We start from the raw sequence: 26,183 nt of genomic DNA, 5'->3' as shown, positions 1-26,183 counted from the left end.
AGGCGATGGTGGCGCAGAAGGAGCCCTACGACAAGCTCTGGCACACGACCTACGATTTCCACCAGAAGTACGAGCAGTGGTACAACGGTGAGATTGGGCGTCTGAGATGACTGTGTTTCTTTCTCTGTCTCTTTCTGTCTGTCTTTCTCTGTCTCTCGCTCTCTTTCGCTCTCTTTCGTTCTCTTTCTCTTTCGCTCTCTTTCTCTTTCGTTCTCTTTCTCTTTCGTTCTCTCTCGTTCTCTCTCGCTCTCTTTCGCTCTCTTTCGCTCTCTTTCGCTCTCTTTCGCTCTCTTTCGCTCTCTTTCGCTCTCTCTCTCTCTCTCTCTCTCTCTCTCTCTCTCTCTCTCTCTCTCTCTCTCTCTCTCTCTCTCTCTCTCTCTCTCTCTCTCTCTCTCTCTCTCTCTCTCTCTGTAAATCAAGCTCTTTTAAATATTCCAAAATAGAGACAGACAGACAGACAGACATAGAGATAACACCGCCAGGAAAACCGCAACATAATCTAAAACAAACAAGAAAGAAAACCACAAAAATCAATCGGATTCATCCTTATTTCCCCTTTTGCTTTCTTTCTTTCTTTCTTTCTTTCTTTCTTTCTTTCTTTCTTTCTCTCTTTCTCTTATCTTTCTCTTTATCTCCCATTTTATCATTTTCTCTCCCCTCTTCCACCAGGTCCCTTCGCCGGTCTAGACGCTGAGGCCATCAACGAAGAGGTGGAAGGCATGTGGAAGACGATGTTCAAGCTCACCAAGACCTTCATGGATCAGGTTGGCTTTTGATTAGGTGATTAGGTGATTAGAGGATTAGGTGGTTAGGTGATTAGATATTCAGATGGTTAGGTAATTAGAGGATTAGGTGGTTAGGTAATTAGATATTAAGATGATTAGGTAATTAATATTTAGGTGGTTAGGTGATTAGGTAATTAGATACTCAGATGATTAGGTGGTTAGGTAATTAGATATTAAGATGATTAAGTGATTAGGTAATTGGATATTTAAATGATTAGGTGATTAGATTATTAACTACTTAGATGCTTAGGTGGTTAGGTAATTAGACATTTTGGTGATTAGGGGATTATTTTTGTTTAGATGTTTGGGTGATTAGATATGTTCATGATCAGGGGATTAGATGGTTAGGTTATTAGATGTTTTGATGTTCAAATGATTGGATAATTAGAGAATCAAATGATGATGTGGTTTGATGTGTTAGGTTGGGACTCGATTGAATGATTAGATAATCAGATATTCTGATGATTTAATATTTGATTAGATAACAGACATAGAGAGAGAGAGAGAGAGAGAGAGAGAGAGAGAGAGAGAGAGAGAGAGAGAGAGAGAGAGAGATAGCGAGAGCGAGAGCGAGAGCGAGAAACAGAGAAAGAGTGAGAAAAAGCGAGAAACAGAAAGAGTGAGAAAGAGCGAGAAAGAAAGAAAGAGAGAGAAATAAACAGAGAGACAGAGAAATACCCCCCCCCCCCCTTTCCCTGCCCAGGTGGGATCTCGCCGCGTGGCAGAGTACGTGAAGGAGCGCATCGAGAAGTTCCGGCTGCACGTGCCGGTGTTGCAGTGCATTTGCAACCCTGGGCTGAGAGAGCGGCACTGGGACCAGGTAGGTTGGTGCGGGAATGAGGGGATTGCTTTCTTCTTAGGATTTCCGAGGATTAATGACTGATTTTTTGGGGGATTAGTCATTCCGGTCCGAGGATTTATCGGTCCTGGACTGAGGGAGCGGCACTTGGACCAGGTAGGTCGGTGGGAGCGGCACTGGGACCAGGTAGGTCGGTGGGAGCGGCACTGGGACCAGGTAGGTCGGTGGGAGCGGCACTGGGACCAGGTAGGTCGGTGGGAGCGGCACTGGGACCAGGTAGGTCGGTGGGAGCGGCACTGGGACCAGGTAGGTCGGTGGGAGCGGCACTGGGACCAGGTAGGTCGGTGGGAGCGGCACTGGGACCAGGTAGGTCGGTGGGAGCGGCACTGGGACCAGGTAGGTCGGTGGGAGCGGCACTGGGACCAGGTAGGTCGGTGGGAGCGGCACTGGGACCAGGTAGGTCGGTGGGAGCGGCACTGGGACCAGGTAGGTCGGTGGGAGCGGCACTGGGACCAGGTAGGTCGGTGGGAGCGGCACTGGGACCAGGTAGGTCGGTGGGAGCGGCACTGGGACCAGGTAGGTCGGTGGGAGCGGCACTGGGACCAGGTAGGTCGGTGGGAGCGGCACTGGGACCAGGTAGGTCGGTGGGAGCGGCACTGGGACCAGGTAGGTCGGTGGGAGCGGCACTGGGACCAGGTAGGTCGGTGGGAGCGGCACTGGGACCAGGTAGGTCGGTGGGAGCGGCACTGGGACCAGGTAGGTCGGTGGGAGCGGCACTGGGACCAGGTAGGTCGGTGGGAGCGGCACTGGGACCAGGTAGGTCGGTGGGAGCGGCACTGGGACCAGGAATTTTGTCTGGAATTTGTCGCTCAGTTCCCAGGATAAATTATTCAAATCCCTGGATTGATGACGTCATTCTCAGGATTGATTACTCTATTTCCAGGACTATTAATTTCATTCCCAGGATTGATTATATTCTCAAGATTAATAACTGAATTCTCAATATTGATTACTTCATTCCCGGGATTAATAACTCAAGAGTCTAGGATTGATCACTGAAGCCCCAGGATTAATCACTCAATTCCGAGGATTAGTCCCTCAATCCCCAGGATTAGTTATTCAGTTCCCAGGATTAATTGCTCAATTCCCAGGATTAGTGCCTCTCCCCCCAAGCTTCCGATACCCCCCCCTCCCCTCCCATCAGCTGAGACGGCACCTGAGGACGGAGCTGAATCTTTCCCCGTTTTTATTACACCATTCCTAGGATTAATCAATAGCAACCCCAGGAATAATCTCCTAATTCCCAAGATTAATCCCTCCCTTAAAAAATGATGATAACGATGGCAATTATAATGAAAATAAAAATTACGGTAATGATAATAATAATAATAGTAATGTTAATAATAATAATGATATTGATAATAATGATTGTAATAATGATAATAATAATAATAATAATAATAATAATAATAATAATAATAATAATAATAATGATAATGATAATAACAATAATGATGATAATAGTAATAATAATACTAATGATAATGATAATATTAACAATAATAGAAACAATAACAATGATAATAATAACAATGATGATGATGATAACAATGATATTGATAATAATAATAACAGTAATAACGCTTCACCCCTCCTCTCCCCCTCCCCCCCCTCCCCAGCTGAGCGAGCACCTGGGCACGGAGCTGAACCTGGCCCCCGAGACCTCCCTGGGCGACATGATCGACGCCGGCCTGCCTTCGGTGCAGAGGAAGCTGGAGGAGATCAGCCACGCCGCCTCGAAGGAGTTCAGCCTCGAGAAGGCCCTCGAGAAGATGAAGGGCGAGTGGGCCAACGTCGTGTTCGAGTTCAAGCCCTGGAGGTGAGGGGCGGGAGGGTGGCTGGCTGGTCGGCGGTTTTGGTTTTGGTTTTGTTTTTGTTGTTTTTTGTTTTTTTGTTTTTCGTTGTTTTCATTGTTTGTTTTTTTTTTGTTTTTTTTTTGTTTTTCGTTGTTTTCATTGTTTGTTTTTGTTTTTTTTTGTTTTGTTTTTCGTTGTTTATGTTTTGTTTTTGTTGTTTTTGTTTTGTTTTTCGTTGTGTTTTGTTTGTACGTTTGTCTTTTATTTGTCTTCGTTGTTTGTTTGTCTTTGTTTTTTGTTTGTACATATATATATTTGTTATTTGTCTTTTTGTTTATTTATTCATTCTCGTTTATTCGTTTATTTTCTTTATCTTTTACTTATTGTTTCTTATTTATCTTTTTATTTATTTTGTTCTATTTGTCTATTCATTTTTGCTTCATTAAATTTTTCTATTTCCTAATTTTCTTTACTTTACTTTTTATTCACTTACATTTGTTTATTTTTTCTCTCTTTCATTCTTTCTTTTTTGAATATGGCGGGACTATTTTGTCTTTGTTTTGAACAGTAAACACGAGTCATGTTAGATGATGCTTATTCATTTATTGATATACTTTATTTATTTTTGCTTGATCCTGTGAGTAAATGTTTTGTTTTATGAATGTAAGTAAACCTGCCCAAAGATCCATTGAGAAATCCTAAACCTACGAAAATTACCTTAAAACCGACCCAAATCTCCCCAAAGAATTACCTTAGAAACCCTTCCCTTAAAGAAAAATATAGTAATGATATTGATATGATAAGAATAATGATAATACTAGTGATAGTAATAATAAAAGATAATGGTAGTAATGATGATAATAATAATATTCATAGTAATGATAATAATGATAATGATAACAATTATGATAATAATAATATTCATAGTAATGATAATAATGATAATGATAACAATTATGATAATAATAATAATGATAATAATAATAATAATGATAATGATAATGATAATGATAATAATAAAAATAATAATAAATAACAATAGTAACAATAAGAAATAACACATCATCAACACCCCCTCCCCCACCACGCCCCCAGGGAGACGGGCGTGAGCATCCTGGCCGCCGTGGACGACATCCAGGTGCTGCTGGACGAGCACACGCAGAAGGTGCAGACGATGCGCGGCTCGCCCTACGTCAAGCCCTTCGAGGCTGAAATCCGGGCGTGGGAGGAGAAGCTGCTGTCCATGCAGGACATCCTCGACGCCTGGATCAAGGTGGGGGGAAGAGGAGGAGGAGGAGGTTGGAGGGGGGGGGAGGTGGAGGAGGAGGTAGGAGATGGGAGGAGGAGGGGAGGAGAAGCTGCTGTCCATGCAGGACATCCTCGACGCCTGGATCAAGGTCGGTGGCTGTGGGGGTGGAGGAGGAGGAGGAAGGGGAAGGGAGGAGGGGGAGGGGGAGGTGGAGGTGGAGGAAGGGGAGGAGGGAGGAGGGGAGGAGAAGCTGCTGTCCATGCAGGACATCCTCGACGCCTGGATCAAGGTGGGGGAAGAGGAGGAGAGGCTGGGGGGAGGAGGAAGGGGAGGAGGGGGTGGAGGTGGAGGGGAGGGGAGGGGTAGGAGGGAGGAGGGAGGAGGGGAGGAGAAGCTGCTGTCCATGCAGGACATCCTCGACGCCTGGATCAAGGTGGGGGGAAGAGGAGGGGGGAGGAGGAGGAGGAGGAGGAGGAGGAGGGGAGGAGGAGGAGGAGGAGGAGGGGAGGAGGAGGAGGGAGAGGAGGGGAGGAGGAGGATGAAGTGGAGGTGGAGGGGGAGGAGGAAGAGGAAGGAGGAGGAGGGGGAGGGGGAGGGGGAGGAGGAGGGGGAGGGGGAGGCGGATATTGGGGAATGAGAGGGGAAGGGAAGTTGATGTTTTTTGAGTGCTGGGATAGAATATTAAATGTAGAAAGAATGAAAGAAAAAAATAATAAAAAAGAGTAAATAAAATGAATTGAAAAAATGTATATATATCCCTGTTGAAATTGATGATAAATCAAATACAGGGAATAAGATAAAGATTAATTGAGCTTTCAAATATTTCCTGATAGCATATGATAGTCACTAGATTTCACACACACACACACACATAGATATATTTTTCTTCTTTTTTCTTTTTTTTTTACTCTATTTGCAATGCGGACTAATACCAGCAGTGCCAAAACGCACGACGAGTTCTGAAACACTCACGCACTAAAAAACAAAAACAAACGAACAAACAAATAAAAAAACAAAAACAATAACCACAATCACCACTGACCCTTCACCTTGACCTCCGACCCGCCCACAGTGCCAAGTGACGTGGCTGTACCTGGAGCCGATCTTCTCCTCCGAGGACATCATGAAGCAGATGCCGGTGGAGGGTCGCAAGTTCACCCGCGTCGACGCCACCTGGAGGGAGCTCATGGGCACGGCGGTGAAGGATCCCCACGCCCTCGTCGCCACGGAGCAGCCTAACATGTTGCCCAGGTCAGTTGAGGGGGGCGTGGCGGGGTGGGGTTGGAAGAGGGGGGACGGGAAGAGAGGGGGCGGGGTGGGACAGGAAGAGGGGGGCGAGGTGGGACGGGAAGAGGGGGGCGGGGTGGGCCGGGAAGAGGGGGGTGGGGCGGGGTGAGGGGGACGGGGCGGGCCGGGAGGAGGGGGGGCGGGGCGTGATAGGAAGAGGGGGGCGGGGTGGGAAGGGGATTGGGGCGAGATGATTCGTTTGGTGCGGGTTGATTGGCAGACTTGACGAACTATCTCGGTATGATTAGTAGAATTATTGCTTTAATACGGTTCGGACTTTCAAAATGATTAAAAAAAACATCGATCATAGATTCAGTCTCTGTGTATTGTCGTACTAAGGATATGATTGGTTCAGAACGTTTGCGAGATAACAAAGTGCTCATTGAGTACCATTGTTAACCCTGCATAATATTGCATCAAAAGTACATGCATCATGAAACCCTACAAAACGGCCAATTTAGAACAAAAAGAGAAAAGATGATGATAATAATGATAATACAAGTAATGATAATTATGATAATAATAATAACAATGATTTTTTACAGCGAATACCCTGTGAAATATTCAGTATAGTATTAGATACGTTCTGAAATCTACAAATTATAACAAAACCTTTGCATTTGTTGGAAGAATACAGGGCTTTATTAAAGAACAATACGCCACGTATCCAAATTCCTTCCGCAGACTGCACGAGTGTAACCGCCTGCTGGAGGAGATCCAAAAGGGCCTCAACGACTACTTGGAGAAAAAGCGTCTCTTCTTCCCAAGGTAAAGTGATGGGACTTTGTATACTGATTATACTTTAAGCTGAAACAGAAAGTACGACACTCTTTTTGGTTTCAGCAGATGATGAATCGCCCCTGGATTATGATGGTAATGACGTCTATTCTCGTAGATTGTAATTCGGGCGAGTTCTCGGTAATTCTCGTGCCTTTTGGGAAGAATGCAAGCTTATTCTTGTAGAATTTTCAGAACAATAAGCACGTGTAACTCTATCTTTTCGCTATTATTTTTTTCGCAGATTCTTCTTCAGGTCAAACCAGCAATCACAATCATTATTCATGGAGAGGACACTTCCTTTCAAATAAAAAATAATCATCTGTATTTATCAACACGTATTTTTATTCCCATGATTGCCAGATTATATTTAATATTACCTTTTCTTCTCGTAGGTTCTTCTTCAGATCACACCAGCAATCTCAATCATTATTCATGGAGAGGGCACTTCCTTTCTAATAAAATATAATAATCTGTATTTATATATACCTACTTCCATTTAGATTATTGCCTAGTGATCTTTATTCTTGCAAATTCTTCTTCCTGACGTGAAAACCATCCTTTCACTTTGCCAGATTCTCCTTCTTTTGACCCGACCCTCCCTCTCATCCTTGCAGATTCTTCTTCCTGTCCAACGACGAGCTGCTGGAGATCCTATCCGAGACGAAGGACCCCCAGCGCGTGCAGCCTCACCTCAAGAAGTGCTTCGAGGGCATCAGCTCCCTGCACTTCTCGCCGCAGCAGGAGATCGAGGGCATGATCTCTGCAGAAGGGGAGCTCGTCCAGTTCAGCAACCGCGTCATTCCTGCCAAGGCTCGGGTGAGAAAGAGGAATGTCTTTGGGTTGGTTTGATTTCCTTCTGTTCTGGTCTTCGTTATCGTTATGTTTTCTTTGTCTTTTTTCATTTTTGTGTTTGTAATCCCTCTTTTTTTATCACTGCGTTCTGCTCTTTATACAATCTGATTGTTGGGTTATTTCATAGAAATTAAATTGAGTTCAAGAGTTTCCAGAAAGCATCATAGCATATGTACATCGTTTAATGACCGAACAATACCCTGCAAAACGACACTAGACATATAGTTTTTAGATAAAAAACTCGAATCATTGAATCGACACAACATACACGCCCCCGAATTTCCTTCCACCCCTCCAACAGGGCCTGGTGGAGAGGTGGCTGGTGGAGGTGCAGGAGATGATGGTCCAGAGCGTGCAGGACGTGACCATCCGCGCCGTCGAGAACCACCCGCTCTCGTCGCACCAGCAGTGGATTACCCAGTGGCCGTCGCAGGTGGTTCTCACGGTGGCCCAGATCGTGTGGACCAGCGAGATCACGAACCTGCTTCCCAAAGGAGAGCTCAAGGTGGGTTTGGGAGGGGGGGGGAGGTCTGCTGTTTGGGTGCGCGGGTTGCTTCTCTGGGTTTATGCTCTCTTGTTTCGGTTTGTTTCATTCTCTTTGTTTTTCTTTGTCTTCTCTCTCTCTCTCTCTCTCTCTCTCTCTCTCTCTCTCTCTCTCTCTCTCTCTCTCTCTCTCTCTCTCTCTCTCTCTCTCTCTCTCTCTCTCTCTCTCTCTCTCTCTCTCTCTCCTTCTCTCCTTCTCTCTCTCACCTTCTCCCTTTCCCTCTGTCCTTTCCTCCCACGGTCCTTTTTATACCTCTCTCTCTTATATCACCTCTCCTCTCTCATTGTTTCGTTTCCTTATCATAATTCCATCGAGCTACAATGACCAATACCACAAAGTTCGTCCTTTATGCCAGGGCTACTTGGACGTCTGCAACACCCGCGTAGACGAAGTCGTGGCCATGGTGCGCGGGAAGCTCGAACACGGGACTCGCCTCACCCTCGGCTCGCTCATCGTTACTTACGTTCATGGTGCGTCAGCGATAAAACGTTTCCTCGACGTTACGAGGCTAATTTTGCATTAATTTAAATGCATATTATAGTAAATTTAAACTTTTTGATTTATCTATTGTTGTAGCTTCAGACCACTGATGTAGCTTTCTATGTATAAGATAAACGATAAATTATTTCCTCGATATTGTTCTATTAACTTCGTTCATATCCATATCTCTATTGTAGTTTGTACAAATTGATTTATGTATTATATTAGCATTGCACGTATTAATGTATTGATAGGTATGAAATGAACGAATAATTGCATAATATCATACACGAAGGATCCACTTGGAAGCAAAGTGTAAACAGAACAAAGGAAGGGAAAAAAACAAGAAACACACCCATGCCTTTTCTTGTCCTTCCCTTCGTTATTTCACTTACACACATTATCACAAACATCAACTACATACTCGCATATCTCCACAGGGCGCGACGTAGTCCAGGAACTGATCCGCAAAAACGTTTCGTCTGACAAGGACTTCTCGTGGGTGGCGCAGCTGCGTTACTACTGGGTGAACGAGCTCGTGCAGGTGGACATGATCACGACCCGCCTGCAGTACGGCTACGAGTACCTGGGCAATACCTCCAGGCTGGTCGTCACGCCCCTCACTGAACGGTGCTTCAGGTGTGTGGGTTTCTTTTTTTTCTTTGGATGGGAGGGAGGTTTAGGAATGGGGGGGGTTGTTTGTTTGTTTGTTTGGGTGGTAGGTGTACTCTTGTTTGCATCTGTTTTTAGTGGTTTGTTTTAACTGTAATTGATAGTGTTGGATGGAATTAGATTTATGTTTTTGTGGGTGTTTTGTGTAGGGATCAATTTGGTTGAAACAAGAAAACTGAACGACAAATTTATACCTCACATAATTGTAGTGACAAGAACACGAAATGTTACACACTGACACATTAACGTATGCATCAACACCAGAAATCCCCACACAGGCCCATACCCAGACCTGTCCTTTAAGAAATAACAAACTAATAGATGAAAATTCACGCCCACAGGACTTTGATGGGCGCCCTCAACATGCACCTGGGCGGGGCTCCTGAAGGGCCGGCGGGCACGGGCAAGACGGAGACGTGCAAGGACCTGGCCAAAGCCGTCGCCAAGCAGTGCATCATCTTCAACTGCTCTGAAGGACTGGACTATAAAGCAATGGCCAAGTTCTTCAAGGTCTGTTTGTTTTGCGTTCGTTTTGTTATTGTTATGTCTGTCTGTCTGTCTGTCTTGGTATCACTCCCGTTTTTCCCTCTAGCTCCGTGCATACTCTTGCAGTTGGCCAATCCTCATTCTAAGAACATCCCCATTTTTCTGTGCACACTCAAATAACACACCTATTCCGCCGCCCTCCTACCCACAACCAAACGAACACACAATCCCCCTCGCCCACACCAGCCCCTCCCCTCCCTACACCCACACACGCATCCCCACACCCACACCCACACCCACCCATCTCCACACCCGCACACCTATCCCTCCCTACCCACACTCATTCCCCACCCCCTCCCCCCCTCCTCTCACCCATACCTAAACACTCCCCTTCCTCTCCCTCCCTCAACCATCTCATCCCTCTCTCACCCCAGGGTCTGGCCCAGAGCGGGGCGTGGGCGTGCTTCGACGAGTTCAACCGCATGGAGCTGGAGGTGCTGTCCGTCGTGGGCCAGCAGATCCTCACCATCCAGTCAGCTGTGGCGAGGAAGGCGCAGCGGTTCATCTTCGAGGGGGTCGACCTCGTGCTCAACAAGACGTGCAACATCTTCATTACGATGAATCCTTCGTGAGTTTGGGCGGGGAGGGGGAGGGGGGATAGTGTTTGGTTGGAGGAGTTTGGTTTGGCTTGATTTTTTGTGATTGTTTGTTTGTTTGTTGTTCTTGTGTTTGATATGTTTTTGTCTGTTTTGTTTTGTCTGATTTTGTGTATGTTTGCTTTGTTTAATTTGTTTTAGGTTTGGTTGTCTTGTGTGTTTGCTTTTGTTATTGTTACCGTTTTTTTATTGTTGGTTGTTTGTTGGTTAGGTTGTTTTTTTTGTTATTGTTTGTTTTATTATTGTTGTTTGTTTATTTTGCTATTTTTCTTTGATTTATTTGTTTTGTTATTAAAGTTATTTGTTATTTTTTATGTAAGTAATACTTGGTTACGTTTTTTTTTCATATGTGTTGATATACTGTAGATATTATGAAAAACATGTTGCCTGCTATTGTGACCATATTTTTTCATAAACGTGATCTATTTCACTTTTGTTTGTGTCTATAGCTGAGGGTAGGTCGTAAATCTTATGCTGTGTGTTGCATGTTGTCCAAGCAACTTGTCTGTCGTATGTTGCATGATTTTCAGGTGAATTGTGTGCCTGTGTAGTCATATGTGATAGTTGTAAATTTTAAAGAAAATATCTGTTTTCGATAAGTCTTGGCACCTGGTTACTGTGTATGAGTAAAAAGACTTGATTTCGATAATTCAATATTGTCTAATTTTCAGATCGAAATGCTTAAATCTACGGACGAAACACAGACATTTTTAATTCACAGATTACTAATCAAATGGATAAGATTGTACTTAATTTGTTCAGGGTATCTGTTCGTATTCTCTCCCTCCTTTCTTTGTACATAATATTCTCAATAATTAGTCTTTTGTGTCATGATCATTAATACTATTTATCATTATTCTTCACAAACATCTCTTCATGGTAAAGAATATTCAAGCTTAATTCTTCCTTGTACTTAATAGTCCATCTGTTATCTTGATTTTGATTTCCATCTGTGTAGAGTTCTTTCGCCCTTTTTCTGCCTTTCTCCAGTCTCCTAAAATAACATGTATTACTACCTTGATTTAGAAAGTATGGATATTTGTTTCTGTAAGATATAGTTTATGGGAATACGTACACATATTTGTTTACATAGAAGCGTTATGGAAATGATACTTGAATTTGAGGAGGAACACACAGAGATATACACATACACATGCGTGCGCATCCACACACACACACACACACACACACACACACACACACACACACACACACACACACACACACACACACACACACACACACACACACACACACACACACACACACACACACACACACACACACACATACACACACATACACACACATACACACACATACACACACACACACACACACACACACACACACACACACACACACACACACACACACACACACACACACACACACACACACACACACACACACCCACACACACACACACACACACACACACACATATCCACCCAAGTAATCACACACACACACATACACGCAGACATGAGATTCACACCGCATGTCCTGTCACACCAACCCCAATTTATAGGAATTCCGAGCAGTGCTGTACCATTGGACAGGAGTCAACGCCAGTTTGGGCACGCAGGTGAGGAGGAAGTGGGGGGTGGGGGGATGGGGGTGGGTGGGGGAGAGGGGCATGGGTTGAAGATGCCCGCTGCGAAATCTTTTTCATCTCCCGGCCTCAGCAGCATCAGCAGCCTGCTTCTGTAGTTTTAAGACTTAAATCAGGCTTTGATTTTTTTCTCTCTCTTTAAAGCGAGTTGGTATTTTTAATATATATTTCTACATGCGATTATTCGTGTGTGTTTTTTTATGGATTATATTTTTTTTAACGGAAATTTCCATTTTTTTGTATACTTAACGAAAGCCATATGACGGCATCTTTGTTAAAACGGCCGAACATACTGTTGTAACATTCATGTATATATAAGAAAGTACATACACGTACATTCACATTCACATACACTCCTACGTAAACACGTTCACACTCACATTTAAAAAAATTACATAGGTCTTTAAAGCTCTTATCTAATATAAACTCAGAGAGTAACTTGTGGTCTGTAGTTTAACATTTCCAGAGAGAAATCTCTTGCTACTTGCTCCATGCATAAACTTCTAAAGTTCTAATTATGCTGTTTTAAATTTTGGTGAAAGTTGTCCCCAGGCTTCGTACGAGAAAGTGTAGTGTAGTGTAGTGACAGAATTGCGTCATGTAATGATGATTGAGCCTGAATTTGTAGAAGTACCTACTGGTGTAGGGCAGTGGCAGTGGTAGTTATAATAGGTAGTAGTTATATAGTATTAGTAGTAATAGAAGTAGTAGTAGCAGCAGCAGTACCAGTAGTAGTAGTAGTAGTAGTAATAGTAGCAGTAGTAGTAGTAGTGGTAGTAGTAGTAGTGGCAGAAGTAATAGTAGTAGTAGAAGTAGTAGTAGTAGGAGGAGGAGGAGGAATAGGAGGGTTTTAGTAGTAGTCATACAACAATAGCAGTAGAAGCTGTAGTCACACTGAAGTAGGTTCTGATTCTGGCAGTTGTAGAGAGACCTCCGAGATTCCCCTCGACCGTCTCGCATCTGAAGCTTGACCATATAAACCGCATCTCTAACGCCTCTTTATCAGAAGCGCCAAGACGGGAGATGACTACGAGCTTGTTCTTGGTTTAAAAAAACACACAAAAGGAACTCCAGAGACGACCGAAAGTGAATAAGATGTTTAATTTTCTACAGTCATAAATTGCTTAACAGCAGGACGATGCGCCAGGACAGCTGGTAATGAATAAACATCTGCATCACTACAGGAAGTGGACTCAAAAGCAGCGTATCTTTAAAAAAGTAGCATTAAGTATATTTATCCATAAATCAAGAAATTTACAAGACTTGTGTTTAATTCGTCGGGTCTGGCTTGTATGTGATGTGCATGCCATGTCTACTGTGGTTTTTAGTTTTATCTGTTTTGTTCACACATACATAGCTCCTATCTGTCTCACATGTTTATCCTTTTCCTTGATTTCCAAAAAGATTTTTATAATATTTTTACTCTTAGTATTTTTTACAACAATATAATAGTTATAATGTCAATAATAGTAATAATGATAAAGATAATGATAATGGTAATAAATAAAGTATAATAATATCGATATCAATACCATTAAAAACACGAAAATTCAAGGAATGGGACATCAGATGAGGTCGCGCTGGGCCTATAAATTGCCTCTTTGGTGGTTGAGCGCTTGTGGAGCCATCTATGTGGAACAAAATTCACTAAAAAGAAAACTACAGTGGACAGTATATGTACCCGACGCCGATGCGTATATATATATATATATATATATATATATATATATATATATATATATATATATATATATATATATATATATATATATATATATATATATATATATATATATATATATATATATATATATATATATATATATATATATATATATATATATATATATGACACACACAGTGTATCTCCATATACACATTCATGTATATGAAATATATACAATTTGCCATATGATATACCACTTCACGTACCTCAACCGAAATTCAGATTTCTAGAAATAAGTCAAACCCCCAAAGCCAACCCCCCCCCCCAACCCTCAGCGAATTAACCTCCCGCCGCGACTCCGCAGTTACATGGGGCGCCGCGAACTGCCGGACAACCTGAAGGTGCTGTTCCGGACGGTGGCCATGATGGTGCCGGACTACGTGCTCATCGCCAAGATCTCTCTCTTCTCCCTGGGCTTTGTGCAGGCCGACAGGTAGGGCGATGGGAGGGCGGGGGCGGTGGGGATGTGGGTGTGGTGGTGTGTGTGTGGTGGGGAGGGTTGTGTGTGTGTGTGATGGGGGAAGGTTGTTTGTGTATGTGTGTGTGTCTGCGGGATTGTTCGGGTGATTTTGTGTGTGTGCGTGTGAGCTGGTATGTTGTGTCTATTAGCTTGTGTGTGCCGTCGTATATTACTTATTCTGAATCTTATTGCAATCATCATCATTCAGGCAACGTAATTGTTCTTGCAAGCCTAACATCTCCGTTATCCATCCACCTTCCTTAAAACAAACAAATAACGATGCCTTCCATAAATACAACACAAAATACGAACAGACAACCAACGCCGCCATACCCTCTTTTACACCATTCTCAGAAACAAACAGACTAATAATCCTAAACCATCAACAGCCCCGCCCCAATTTACCCTCCTCCTTCCCTCCTCCTTCCAGCCTGGCACGGAAGATAATAGACACGTACAGGCTCTGCTCGGAACAGCTGTCGTCTCAGCACCACTACGACTACGGCATGAGGGCGGTGAAGGCCGTGTTGCTGGCGGCTGCGAACCTCAAGCTCCTCATGCCCGACCTGCCCGAGTCCCAGGTCGTCCTCAGAGCCATTCAGGATGTGAATCTGCCCAAGTTCCTGGCTCAGGTAGTTAGCGTACAACTTGCGACGAGTTGCTAATATTCAGATTATTTTAGCGTTTTATTTCACTTGATTTTTCTTCTTCTTCTGATTTCAGTATTTTTTTGTATTTTTTAATATCTTTTATGAGGTGTGTTGTTCTATGAATCGCTCGCATGCTAATTCGACAGGAGCAATACCGTCCAAAAGCCTCGCAAAACACACACGAAAGAGTGTATATCAAAGCAATAAGAGGCAAACAAAATAAGTCAAACATACAAAACAGATCAACGTCTAAAGGAATATCAAGCCACGTTTAACAATTCAACATTTTATTCTTGTCTCTCTCCGCCTTTCATACGCGAGATTAAGGCGTCTCATGATGTTGACGTTGCAGGATATTCCTCTCTTCGAAGGCATTGTGCAGGATTTGTTTCCCTCTGAGAAGGAGAGCGACATCACCACGGATCCTGCGCTGGAATCTGCTCTCAAGAACACTCTTGCTGAGAATAACTTACAGGTATTTTTATTGTTTTATATATCACTCTCACCCTCTGTCTTTCTCTCTCTCTCTCTCTCTCTCTCTCTCTCTCTCTCTCTCTCTCTCTCTCTCTCTCTCTCTCTCTCTCTCTCTCTCTCTCTCTCTCATTCTCTCATTCTCTCTCATTCTCTCTCATTCTCTCTCTTTCTCTCTATCTCTCTTTCTCTCTATCTCTCTTTCTCTCTATCTCTCTCTCTTTTTCTCTATCTCTCTCTCTCTCTCTCTCTCTCTCTCTCTGTCTGTCTCTGTCTCTGTCTCTGTCTCTACTCTCTGTCTCTGTCTCTGTCTCTGTCTCTCTCTCTCTCTCTCTCTCTCTCTCTCTCTCTCTCTCTCTCTCTCTCTCTCATTCTCATTCTCATTCTCTGTCTACCTGTCTGTCTGTCTGTATGTGTGTCTGTCTGTCTGTCTGTCTGTCTGTTTCTCTCCTCTCTCTCTCTCTCTCTCTCTCTCTCTCTCTCTCTCTCTCTCTCTCTCTCTCTCTCTCTCTCTCTCTCTCTCTCTCTCTCTCTCTCTCTCTCTCTCTCTCTCTCATTCTCAAGCTGTCTGTCTGTCTGTCTGTCTTTATGTATGTGTGTCTGTCTGTCTGTCTGTCTGTCTGTTTCTCTCCTCTCTCTCTCTCTCTCTCTCTCTCTCTCTCTCTCTCTCTCTCTCTCTCTCTCTCTCTCTCTCTCTCTCTCTCTCTCTCTCTCTCTCTCTCTCGCTCTCTCTCTCTCTCTCTCTCTCTCTCTCTCTCTCTCTCTCTCTCTCTCTCTCTCTCTCTCTCTCTCCCTACCTACCTATCTATCCATCTATCTATCTATCCATCCATCCATCTATTAATTCCTTCTCTTTCTCCCCCAGGATGTCCCCTACTTCCGCGAGAAGATGATCCAGCTGTACAACATGGTCCTGGTGCGCCACGGGGTCATGGTCGTCGGAGAGCCACTCAGCGGGAAGACGAAGGTGTACCAGGTGGGTGGGTCCTGGCGACAGGTGGGGGGGCAGTGGACGGGAGATATTGACTTAGGGTAAACGTTTATTGTCAGACCCTGGGACGTTTTTTGAGATTGTGAAATTTTGACTGATGATAAACGTTTATTGACAGATCTGGGAACGTTTTTTGAGATTGTGAAATTTTGATACAGGATAAACGTTTATTGACAGATCTGGAAACGTTTTTTGAGATTGTGAAATTTTGATTTAGGATAAACTATTATTGACAGATCTGGGAACGTTTTTTTTTGAGGTTGTGAAATTTTGACTTACGATAAACGTTTATTGGAGGATTCCGGGAACGTTTTTTGATATTGAAATTTTGACAGGATGAACGTTTATTGGCAGATTCCGGGAACGTTATTTGAGACTGTGATGGATTAGGGGGAGGGTTGAGGGTGGTACATTAGGTGTGGATATTATATATATATTTTTGTAGGGATTTTTTCCCTAGGATTGTTGGAATTTGGAGTTTAATGTTTTGTGGATATTTTTGGGTAGGATTTTTTACAAGATTGTTGCAATTTCAATTATTTTTTCATAAGAAGATTAGAAGGTCAATTATTTTGTTATCCTAGAAAATGTATCAGAACTAAAAGGATTGCTTAAGTAGCTATAAGTTAGTTAATATTTACATTCTTTCTATCACATGCTATGGGAATTTATTGATTGCAATCCTGAGATTTTTTTTTATACAAAAATTCGTTTAAGAAATGCATAAATTCTTTTGTGCGCCATAGCCATCTGTAATATATATCAATGAATATATTTTGCTTGCTGTAGATATATGTGTGTGATTACGTTTATGTTGTGTGTTAGTAGACTATCCAACTTTTGACTGGCATTAGATCATTTTGTAAGTAGATTTTACATTACCTATTACGTGAGAAATAGTATTGTATTTTTGTATATGTTTATGGCCAGTTATTTTCTCAACGTGACGTCAGAAAATGCAGTTGACTTCTATCACCATAGTTTGTCCATGTGTAAATTTGATAGAACTTATGAACTATATTTGCACACATATTTTCCTGTTTGATATAGTGCATGCCAGATTGTATTATATTTGTATTAGGATTTTATACAAGGAAGATAAGTAGATTAACTTGTAAATCATAGTTTGTATAAGAAATGGAGAGACACCTGAGGATATGGAAGTGAAAGAATCGCCACACAGGTATGTAGGAGCAGTTATGGTCGAAAGTCCTGCTTCATTGGCGAATTTTCTCGACGTAACGGCTCAAGCATCTTTGATCAAGTGATGATTCCGTCACGCCTTTGAATTCTGCCGCAAATACTCCATTTTTTTTTCTTTTGGTATTGTTATGGGAGCTGATAATCAGAAGAAAAAAATGAATAAACAGATAGATAATAACTTTACTAAAGGTAATTAGCTTATATTAACGAGTTCTTGCTCAAAAGGAACTTGAATCTGACAACGCAATTTCAAAACGGTTCGCGAAAACATACCTACACAAATCCTCGATCTCCACCACAAAGAGACGTACGGCAGAATTTAGGGCAAATCGGGCAGGATTTTCGACCGTAAATGCACTTTCCAATAACGACAAGAAAAAAAGAAGTATCACAAAAATGAATTAATATAAAATAGCTCGAATAAGGGCCTATAGTCACGAGGAATTAAGCGAACTTAATATGAGATATAAAAAAAAGAAAGCAAGTCAGAGTTGCAAGCTAGTTCAAGTTAGACTTCCTAAATGCAAAACAAAGCAAGTCAGAGTTGCAAGCTAGCTCAAGTAAGAGGGAAAAGCAAGTCAGAGTTGCAAGCTAGTTCAAGTTAGAATTCCAAAATGCAAAACAAAGCTAGTCAGTTGCTAGCTAGTGCAAGTTAGAATTCCTAAATGCAAAACAAAACAAGTCAGATTTGCAAGCTAGTGCAAGTTAGAGGGAAAAGCAAGTCAGAGTTGCAAACCAGTTCAAGTTAGAGATCCCAAATGCAAAACAAAGGAAGTCAGAGTTGCAAGCTAGCTCAAGTTAGAGGGAAAAGCAAGTCAGAGTTGCAAGCTAGATCAAGTTACAGGAAAAAAAAGCAAATCAGAGTTGCAAGCTAGTTCAAGTTAGAGGGAAAAGCAAATCAGAGTTGCAAGCTAGTGCAAGTTAGAAGGAAAAGCAAGTCAGAGTTGCAAGCTAGATCAAGTTACAGGAAAAAAAAGCAAATCAGACTTGCAAGCTAGTTCAAGTTACAAGAAAAAAAGCAAGTCAGAGTTGCAAGCTAGTTCAAGTTACAGGAAAAAAAGCAAATCAAAGTTGCAAGCTAGTTCAAGTTAGAGCTCCCAAACGCAAGACGAGTCCCACAGGCGGAGCGAAGGAGCGGCCCCAGTGGTAACAAGGAGACGACGAAGGAAATAAGGAGGTTCAGCAGAGAGGAAGAAAATATTTCAGTATTGTCTAGAGTTTAATGTAATTTTCTATTTGTTGAGGTTAGGTTTTTGTGTAATTATTATTATTAGCAATTGCTGTCGGTATTATGGTTAAGGTAAATATAATTGTTCTCATCAATTCTGCTCATATATATGTATACATACATGTTTTCTGTGTGTTTGTATATATATATATATATATATATATATATATATATATATATATATATATATATATATATTTATATTTATATAAACACACATATGTATGGATTTAGTTATCATGCTTTTCTTATAATGTCAACATCGCGTTAATGTTAGCTCAATGTTTTCTATAATTCTTATTCCCATTTCACTGCGAATATGATTGAGACAAAATCATATTCAGCTTAAATCAGTCCAAATCTCTACATTAAACCTTCAATAAAGAACCACACTCCACATGCTGTAACTTCAGTGAGTACACCTAACCCTTAAAAGAAAGAAAACATTTAAAACTGTTCTCCATTGATGGTTCAGTGGAAAACCTCCCCGTAAACTTAAACTTCTTTGGTCTCTCTCCCTCGCTCGTAACAAAAAAACAAACAAAAAACATTGTGACTAACTTTCACCCTCAGGTATACCTTCTTCCCCTGGTATGTTTCTCCCCTCTGGTTTATGCTTCCCTATTTGGTTAATTTTACGCCCCTCCCCTTCTTTAGCTGAATCCCTGGGGGTAGATTTCTAAATGTCTCCCCTTATAACTCAACCTCCTATTCCCTTTGGGCCAATTTCTCTCTCTTGTCCCAAGTAGTTAAGACCTACCCTAAAGTCACCCTTCCTCTGTGGTTAATCGCCTTCCCTCCTTCCCCCTGTGGTTAAGTTCCCTATTTCCATTCCCTTGGTTAACGCCCCTATTCCATTCCCTCCCTCCCCCTGTGGTTAACCCTTCTCACTCCCTCCCTCCTACTGTGGTTAACACTCCCTTCTTCCTTCCTCCCTCAATCTCCTTCCTCTCTCCCTCCCTCCCTCCCTCTTTTTCTCCCTCCATCTCTCCCTTCCTCCTTTCCTCTCCCTGCCTCCCTCCCTCCTCTCTTTTTCTTTCCCTCCCTCCCTCCCTCCCGCTGCCCCCCGAACCCCCGGAGCAACACAGTGCCAGGGTCTGCATCTCCCCTTCCAACCCTCAGACGCTGGCGAGGGCGCTGCAGCAGAAGGGCCGCCAAAGGAGACTCGGGATGTTCAAAGCCGTCATCAGAGGGGTCTCAGTCACCTACAAATATATCTTTATTATTATTATTATTATTTCCTGGGATGCTTTTTTTGGATATGTTTTTTTCTCCTAATATAATCTGAGTAGAGAAAACGTTGGCTCCGCTGTGGTTGATGATGGCTTTCATGTGGCAATAAATAAACCCATCTCTTGTGTTCCTTTTTTTTAAATTTATTATTCATAGCTATAAACGTATTGGTTTTGATTGACTTTGCTGTTGTTTGGAGATGGTTTTTTAGCTCGTAGTGCCGTTTTGCTGCCTTGTGTACAGTACATGGGCTGAACACCTTGCTGGAGGGAGCTTTCTGTGCCTCTCTTGTCATTGGTTCACGTGATCGTTCTTCTGACCCGTGGTGTAAGAGCCATAATTATTTCTCTCTTTATTCGGATGACATTACTTCAGAATTTTTTTTTCGTGCACAAAACACTTCACCTCCCTCTAAAGATGGTAGATTGTTGAGAATGTTACATTGTGTTTTTTAATCTGTTGACTGGTATTATGATTATCTTAGCACTAAGAGACACTGGGCAGTATTCCAGGACCTTTGTATGAATTACATTTCTTGTGAAGAACCTTTGATAAAAAGGGTCTCTCTCTTTCTCTCTCTGTCCCTCTTTCTCTCTCTCTGTGTCCCTCTGTCTCTCTCTCTCTATCTATCTATCTATCTATCTATCTGTGTCCCTCTCTCTCACTCTCACTCACTCACTCTCTCTCTCTCTCTCTCTCTCTCTCTCTCTCTCTCTCTCTCTCTCTCTCTCTCTCTCTCTCTCTCTCTCTCTCTCTCTCTCCTTTTCCTTTTTGTTTCTCCCTTCCCTGGTTCTCCCTTCCTCACTTCCTTACCATCTCTTCATCCTTTCCTCTCTGTCTATCTCTCTCTTTCCTCTCCATTTCTCCTTTTCTTTTTCTGCACATACACCATTCACATTGTTAACAATTATCACTTTAGGAGCTCCTGTCCATCCCCTAACAGACACCGAGAAGCAACGATGGATCACCTATTTTTTCTCAAACTTATTATCAAAGATTTTAATTATTTATGTTCCTTTGAGAGTATGAATTGACCTGCACGAAGACCAGCGCACGAAAATACTGTGACTCGCAATTCCTGTTCTTGCAGTTTGTCACTTTCGTTTCTTCGTCTCAAACTCTCGTCTCTTCCACCTCCCTTTAACCTGTGTCTCTCTCTCTTGGTCTTATTCAGAGACACTTCGGACAGCTTCAATGGAGTGCCGGACCAGCATCTCGGAACCGTCAGCCAATCACTGTTGACTGCGACGCGTGACAGCTCGACGTTGATCGGCTGACGGGCGCGAGAAGCCGGTCCGGATATCCGTTTAAGGTATCCGAAGTCTCTCTGAATACGAGCGATATATGTCACGGTTCCTGTGCGCTGGTCGGCCACACTAAATTCATAACGGGGACCTTCCTCGCATCGAAGGCTCCTCATCTATCCATTTTTTTTATATCAAATTACAAAAACCAAAACCAAACTGTTTTTTTTTGGATAGTTCAAAATCACAATGATAATTCTGTATGTTGACAATGGCCTTACACTCGTCTGAGGTAGGAAGCCATGTAGTTTGCGTGCATGAGTGGATGTTGGCATTCTGCATGACCCGATTTCTGTTCTTGATTGTAAGCATGGGCAGGTTTGTGCAAGACTATATAGTCTATGAACGGGAAAATGGATTGGGTTTGATTTTATTTTAGTTATATAAATGTGAAGATCGATAAATAAATAAGAAACATATGGATAATAAATAGGCAGATAATTAAACCAATATTTGTTTATGTTTATTTTTTTTGGAGAAGGTGGACTACCTACGTAAAAATCCTTTTCATTATCCCCGTTCATAGACGCTATCATAAAATTGATAAACGGCGTTTGAGGCACAAATAAATCTCCTCTTAAAACATCCAGAAAGAAGAAACAAATTATACCCCAAAGATCTTTTTTTTTCCTCAGAAGGACCTTAGTCTGCGCATGTCTGAAATTTAGTCGAGAAGTGGCGCGTATGTTTGTGCGCAGTGTTGCCATCTGGCGAGTTTCCAAGAGTATATGAGCTTTTGAGGGGATGGAAATTAAAGTTTATTCTATATGTAGCGATTTTTTAAAGTCCTTTTTGGCGGGAAAATTCGTTTTTTGTTACTCTTAAGTCTAGCGGGTTTTAAAGTCCGGTGTGTAGAGGTTTTGTGGAGGTGTCAATGGCAACACTGTTTGTGCATGGTTGGTAGTTAGTGGATGTGTATTCATGCCTGTGTTTTCCGTAATAATTGTTAAATAACTAAATGCAATCGGTGTTTGTGGTGTTTTAGTTAAATTAAAAGATAAACTGTTCACGTGTAAAGCTTTAATGCTAGTATTCCTTAAATAAACTGCCTTGTTAAATTAAATTACAAATTCCATGCAGTTCTTGTGTCACTAAACTAAACTCACGAGAATTTTAAATACCTAATCTTTGTGCTGTACATAACCTAAATTTCAAAAAGAAAAAAGGAGAAATCTCGATATGTGACTAATAACCTCAATACCAAGATTTAGGTCATCTTGTTTAACTAAAAAAATTGTTTGTCTCACGTTTGATCTTTGTCCTTTGTCTCTCTTAATCTTGTCTCTTTTTTGTCTTCTAAACAAGAAAAGGAAAAATCGTGTATGTCAGTTTAAACAAAAATACAAAACCAAAATTGTACTACAGTTTTTTATATGCATAGGTCGAAATTTAAGAATTAGGAACGACATAATGCCAAGATTAAGTATACTTTATCGAGGGTGTATCACGCTGTTTACAAAAGGGTCTGGCCAGCGCCGTGGACAAGGTCGGGCGCGAGAGGAAGATGGGCGACGAACGCGGGGTCCAGTTCAAGATTATCAACCCTAAGGCACTCACGCTCGGCCAGCTGTACGGGGCATACGATCCCTTTTCCCACGAATGGTCGGACGGTAAGGCGGTTTGTGCATCGTCGTTGTTGTTGTTCTTCTTCTTCTGCTTTTGAGAAGAATGGATATTGTATTTTGGAATGTTGAAATATATATATAGATAGCTCTGTGTGTATGTGTGTGTGTGTGTGATTGTACTAGCGACTGACTAAACAAACTACTCGAATGAATAACACCCCCCTCCCCCTCTCCCTTCCCTCCCTTCCCACCCTCTCTCCCTCCCACCCCTCCCACCCTCACTCTCCTACCCCTCCCCCCCACCCTTCCACTCCCTCCCCCTCCCTCCCTTCCCTCCTCCTCCCCCCTCTCTACCTTCTCCTTCTTCCCCTCCCCCTCCCCTCCCACCCTCCTCCCTCCTCCTCTCCCCTCCCCTCCTCCTCCACCCTCCTCCCTCCCTCCCTCCCTCCTCCTCCCTCCCTCCCTCCCTCCCTCCCTCCCTCCCTCCTCCCTCCCTCCCTTCCTCCCCACCCTTCTCTCCCACCCCCCCCTCCCACCCTCACTTCCTACCCCCCCTTTTCCTCCTCCCCCAGGCGTGCTCGCGAAGACCTTCCGCGAGATGGCGACGTCGAACTCCGAGGAGCGTCGCTGGCTGGTGCTGGACGGGCCCGTGGACGGAGCCTGGGTCGAGAACCTCAACACGGTCTTAGACGACAACAAGAAGCTGTGTCTCATGTCGGGAGAAATTATACAGGTTTGGAATTTGGATTTTTAGGGTTCGTTAAGGTGATTTTAGTGTTGGGAAGTTTCAGGATAAATTATAGAGATTGGATTTTAGTGTTAAGGAGATTTTGGGTGTTGGGGGAGAAGTGGGTTTCTGGAGTGTTTGTGGTGTTAATATTGTAACTGTTGTAATGAGTATGATAATGATAATGATGAATATGATAATGAAAGTAATATTGTCATTAGTGATATTACTATAATCATTATCATAATTTTTTCACCATCACTATTACTGTAACCACTAACCACATACTCCCTCTCTCCCTCTTTCTCTTCCTCTCTGACTCTCCCTCCCTCTTCCTCTGTCTCTCTCCCTCTCCCTATTACTCTCCCTATCCCACTCGCTCTCTCCCTCTCTTTCTCCCCCCTCCCCCTTTCTCTCTCTCTCTCTCTCTCTCTCTCTCTCTCTCTCTCTCTCTCTCTCTCTCTCTCTCTCTCTCTCTCTCTCTCTCTCTCTCTCTCTCTCTCTCTCTCTCCTCTCTCTCTCTCTCTCTCTCTCTCTCTCTCTCTCTCTCTCTCTCTCTCTCTCTCTCTCTCTCCCTCCCTCTCTCTCGCTCTTTCTCTCCCTCTCCCTCCCCCTCTCCCCTCCCTCCCTCCCCTCCTCCCTCTCTCTCTCTCTCTCTCTCTCTCTCTCTCTCTTTCTAACACTCTCTGTCTCTCTGTCTCTCTCTTTCTCTCTCTCTCTCTCTCTCCCCCTCCCTCCTTCCCTCTCCCTCTCCCTCTCTCTCTCCCTCTTCTCCTCTCCCTCTATCTCTCTCCCCCCTTTCCCCTCTCTCTCCCCTCTCCCCACTCCCCTCCCTCTCTCCCCACTCCCCTCTCCCTCTCCCTCTCCCTCTCCTCCCTCTCCCTCTCCCTCTCCCTCCTCCCCTCTCTCCCTCTCCCTCTCCCTCTCCCTCTCCCTCTCCCTCTCCCTCTCCCTCTCCCTCTCTCCCTCAGATGCCGGGCAAGATGAGCGTCATCTTCGAGACGTCGGACCTGGAGCAGGCTTCCCCGGCGACCGTTTCTCGTTGTGGGATGATCTACATGGAGAATAAGCAGCTGGGGTGGAGGCCGCTCAAGGTCAGTTTCGTCGGGTAACGTTTTTATTTTTTATTATTTTTTATTTTTATTTTATTTGTGTGTGTGTGTGTGTGTGTGTGTGTGTGTGTGTGTGTGTGTGTGTGTGTGTGTGTGTGTGTGTCTGTGTGTGTGTGTGTGTGTGTGTGAGTGTGTGTGTGTGTGTGTGTTGTTTGTTTTATGTGTGTGGTGTGTGTGTGTGGTTGTTTGGTGTGTTTGTGAGTGTGATGGTTTTGTTTCGTGGTTGTTAGTGTGTATGTTGTTTTTACTGTGTGGTTGTTGTGTGTTGTTGGTTGTGGCTGTGCGTTGTGTGTTATTTTTTATTGTGTGGTTGTTTTTTACGGCTGTTGACTGTTGTGTAAATAATTTGACAATGCAATCATGGAGAGCCTTTGTGGTTAGGTTTCCTTTCGTGTCTTTTACAAGTCTTGCATTGTGGGGTCAAAAGGCAGAAAGTGGCCTGTGAGAAGTTGGCGGGGGCCCTTTCGTTTGGGAAAAATAAGCGAATAAATGGGTTAATAAATAGGTGAATATGGATAGATAGATAGAAATATGAATAGATGATAAAGAGAGATTGATAAATAGGCGGATAGACAGTTATATAGGTGGTTGGATAGATGAATAGATGAATATAGATAGATAAGTGGATAGTTGGTGGATAGATAGTTAGATTTGCAGATACACAGACAGATCAATAGAAAGACAGACAGGCAGACAGTTAGACAGATAGATAAATAAGTAAATAAAATCGAAACCTGCCTTGGCGCTCGAAATAACATGACCTTAACCTCCTCAGGACTCCTACCTGGCCGCCCTCCCCGTGGCCGTGACTGACCCCGTGAAGGAGATGGTGAACGAGGTCCTGGAGTGGCTTCTCCCCCCCGTCTACGACTTCGTCAGGAAGAAGTGCAAGTTTATGATCCACACTTCCGAGCTTCATCTGTTCCAGGTAGAGTTTAATGCTCTGGTGTCTCGTTTTTTCGTGTTTTTTCTAATGTTATTGTTTTTGTTAATGTTACTGTTTTATTTATTTATTTATTTATTTATTTAATGTTTTCGCTTTATATGATTTTCTCGGGATTTGAGATGCATGTCGGTTTATTATTTATTTATGGTTTTAGAGACTTCACAGCGTCTTTTTTCTCGTAATATCTCTACACCTCTCGTTTATTTCATTAACAAGCGTAATTTTATGTCACGATACTGAACAAACAAACATGATAAACAATCACTCAACCTAATACTTAAAAAAGAAACCTAATACTTAAAAAAGAAACCTTAAACGCTACACTCGTCTCTTCGCTTCCTTTGGTACAGTCGTTCTCACACCTCCTGGACTCCCTACTGGACGAAGTTCGAGAAGCCGGCAAGCCCCTTGGACCCAAAATATCTGAGGACAAGATGACGACGCTCCTGCAGTCCCTCATCGTCTTCACCATCCCGTGGACTATCGGTTCTACCATTACAGGTCAG

The 26,183-nt window shown here is 43.0% G+C and overlaps 1 protein-coding gene across 1 annotated transcript in view; it reads left to right on the top strand.

The window, feature by feature from the left end:
- The window catches only part of LOC113806178 (dynein axonemal heavy chain 3-like), a 109,040-nt gene that overhangs the window by 40,368 nt on the left and 42,489 nt on the right, over nt 1-26,183 (top strand). The window contains exons 18-39 of the mRNA XM_070129307.1: nt 1-87; nt 670-764; nt 1,489-1,605; nt 3,264-3,463; nt 4,536-4,713; nt 5,762-5,940; nt 6,661-6,744; nt 7,371-7,572; nt 7,910-8,113; nt 8,508-8,622; nt 9,073-9,271; nt 9,646-9,814; nt 10,225-10,418; nt 14,092-14,220; nt 14,678-14,879; nt 15,250-15,372; nt 16,234-16,344; nt 22,790-22,937; nt 23,465-23,625; nt 24,591-24,713; nt 25,507-25,659; nt 26,028-26,178. The exon at nt 1-87 is cut by the window's left edge and continues 58 nt beyond it. Of these exons, the coding sequence (XP_069985408.1) occupies nt 1-87; nt 670-764; nt 1,489-1,605; nt 3,264-3,463; nt 4,536-4,713; nt 5,762-5,940; nt 6,661-6,744; nt 7,371-7,572; nt 7,910-8,113; nt 8,508-8,622; nt 9,073-9,271; nt 9,646-9,814; nt 10,225-10,418; nt 14,092-14,220; nt 14,678-14,879; nt 15,250-15,372; nt 16,234-16,344; nt 22,790-22,937; nt 23,465-23,625; nt 24,591-24,713; nt 25,507-25,659; nt 26,028-26,178 (3,324 nt within the window). The remainder of the gene's footprint in view (nt 88-669; nt 765-1,488; nt 1,606-3,263; nt 3,464-4,535; nt 4,714-5,761; nt 5,941-6,660; nt 6,745-7,370; nt 7,573-7,909; nt 8,114-8,507; nt 8,623-9,072; nt 9,272-9,645; nt 9,815-10,224; nt 10,419-14,091; nt 14,221-14,677; nt 14,880-15,249; nt 15,373-16,233; nt 16,345-22,789; nt 22,938-23,464; nt 23,626-24,590; nt 24,714-25,506; nt 25,660-26,027; nt 26,179-26,183) is intronic.

The sequence above is a fragment of the Penaeus vannamei genome, chromosome 13 (genome assembly GCF_042767895.1).
Source record: "Penaeus vannamei isolate JL-2024 chromosome 13, ASM4276789v1, whole genome shotgun sequence".
Taxonomy (NCBI): domain Eukaryota; kingdom Metazoa; phylum Arthropoda; class Malacostraca; order Decapoda; family Penaeidae; genus Penaeus; species Penaeus vannamei.
The sequence above is the reverse complement of the archived record's forward strand: the minus strand, read 5'-3'. Positions and strand labels throughout refer to the sequence as shown.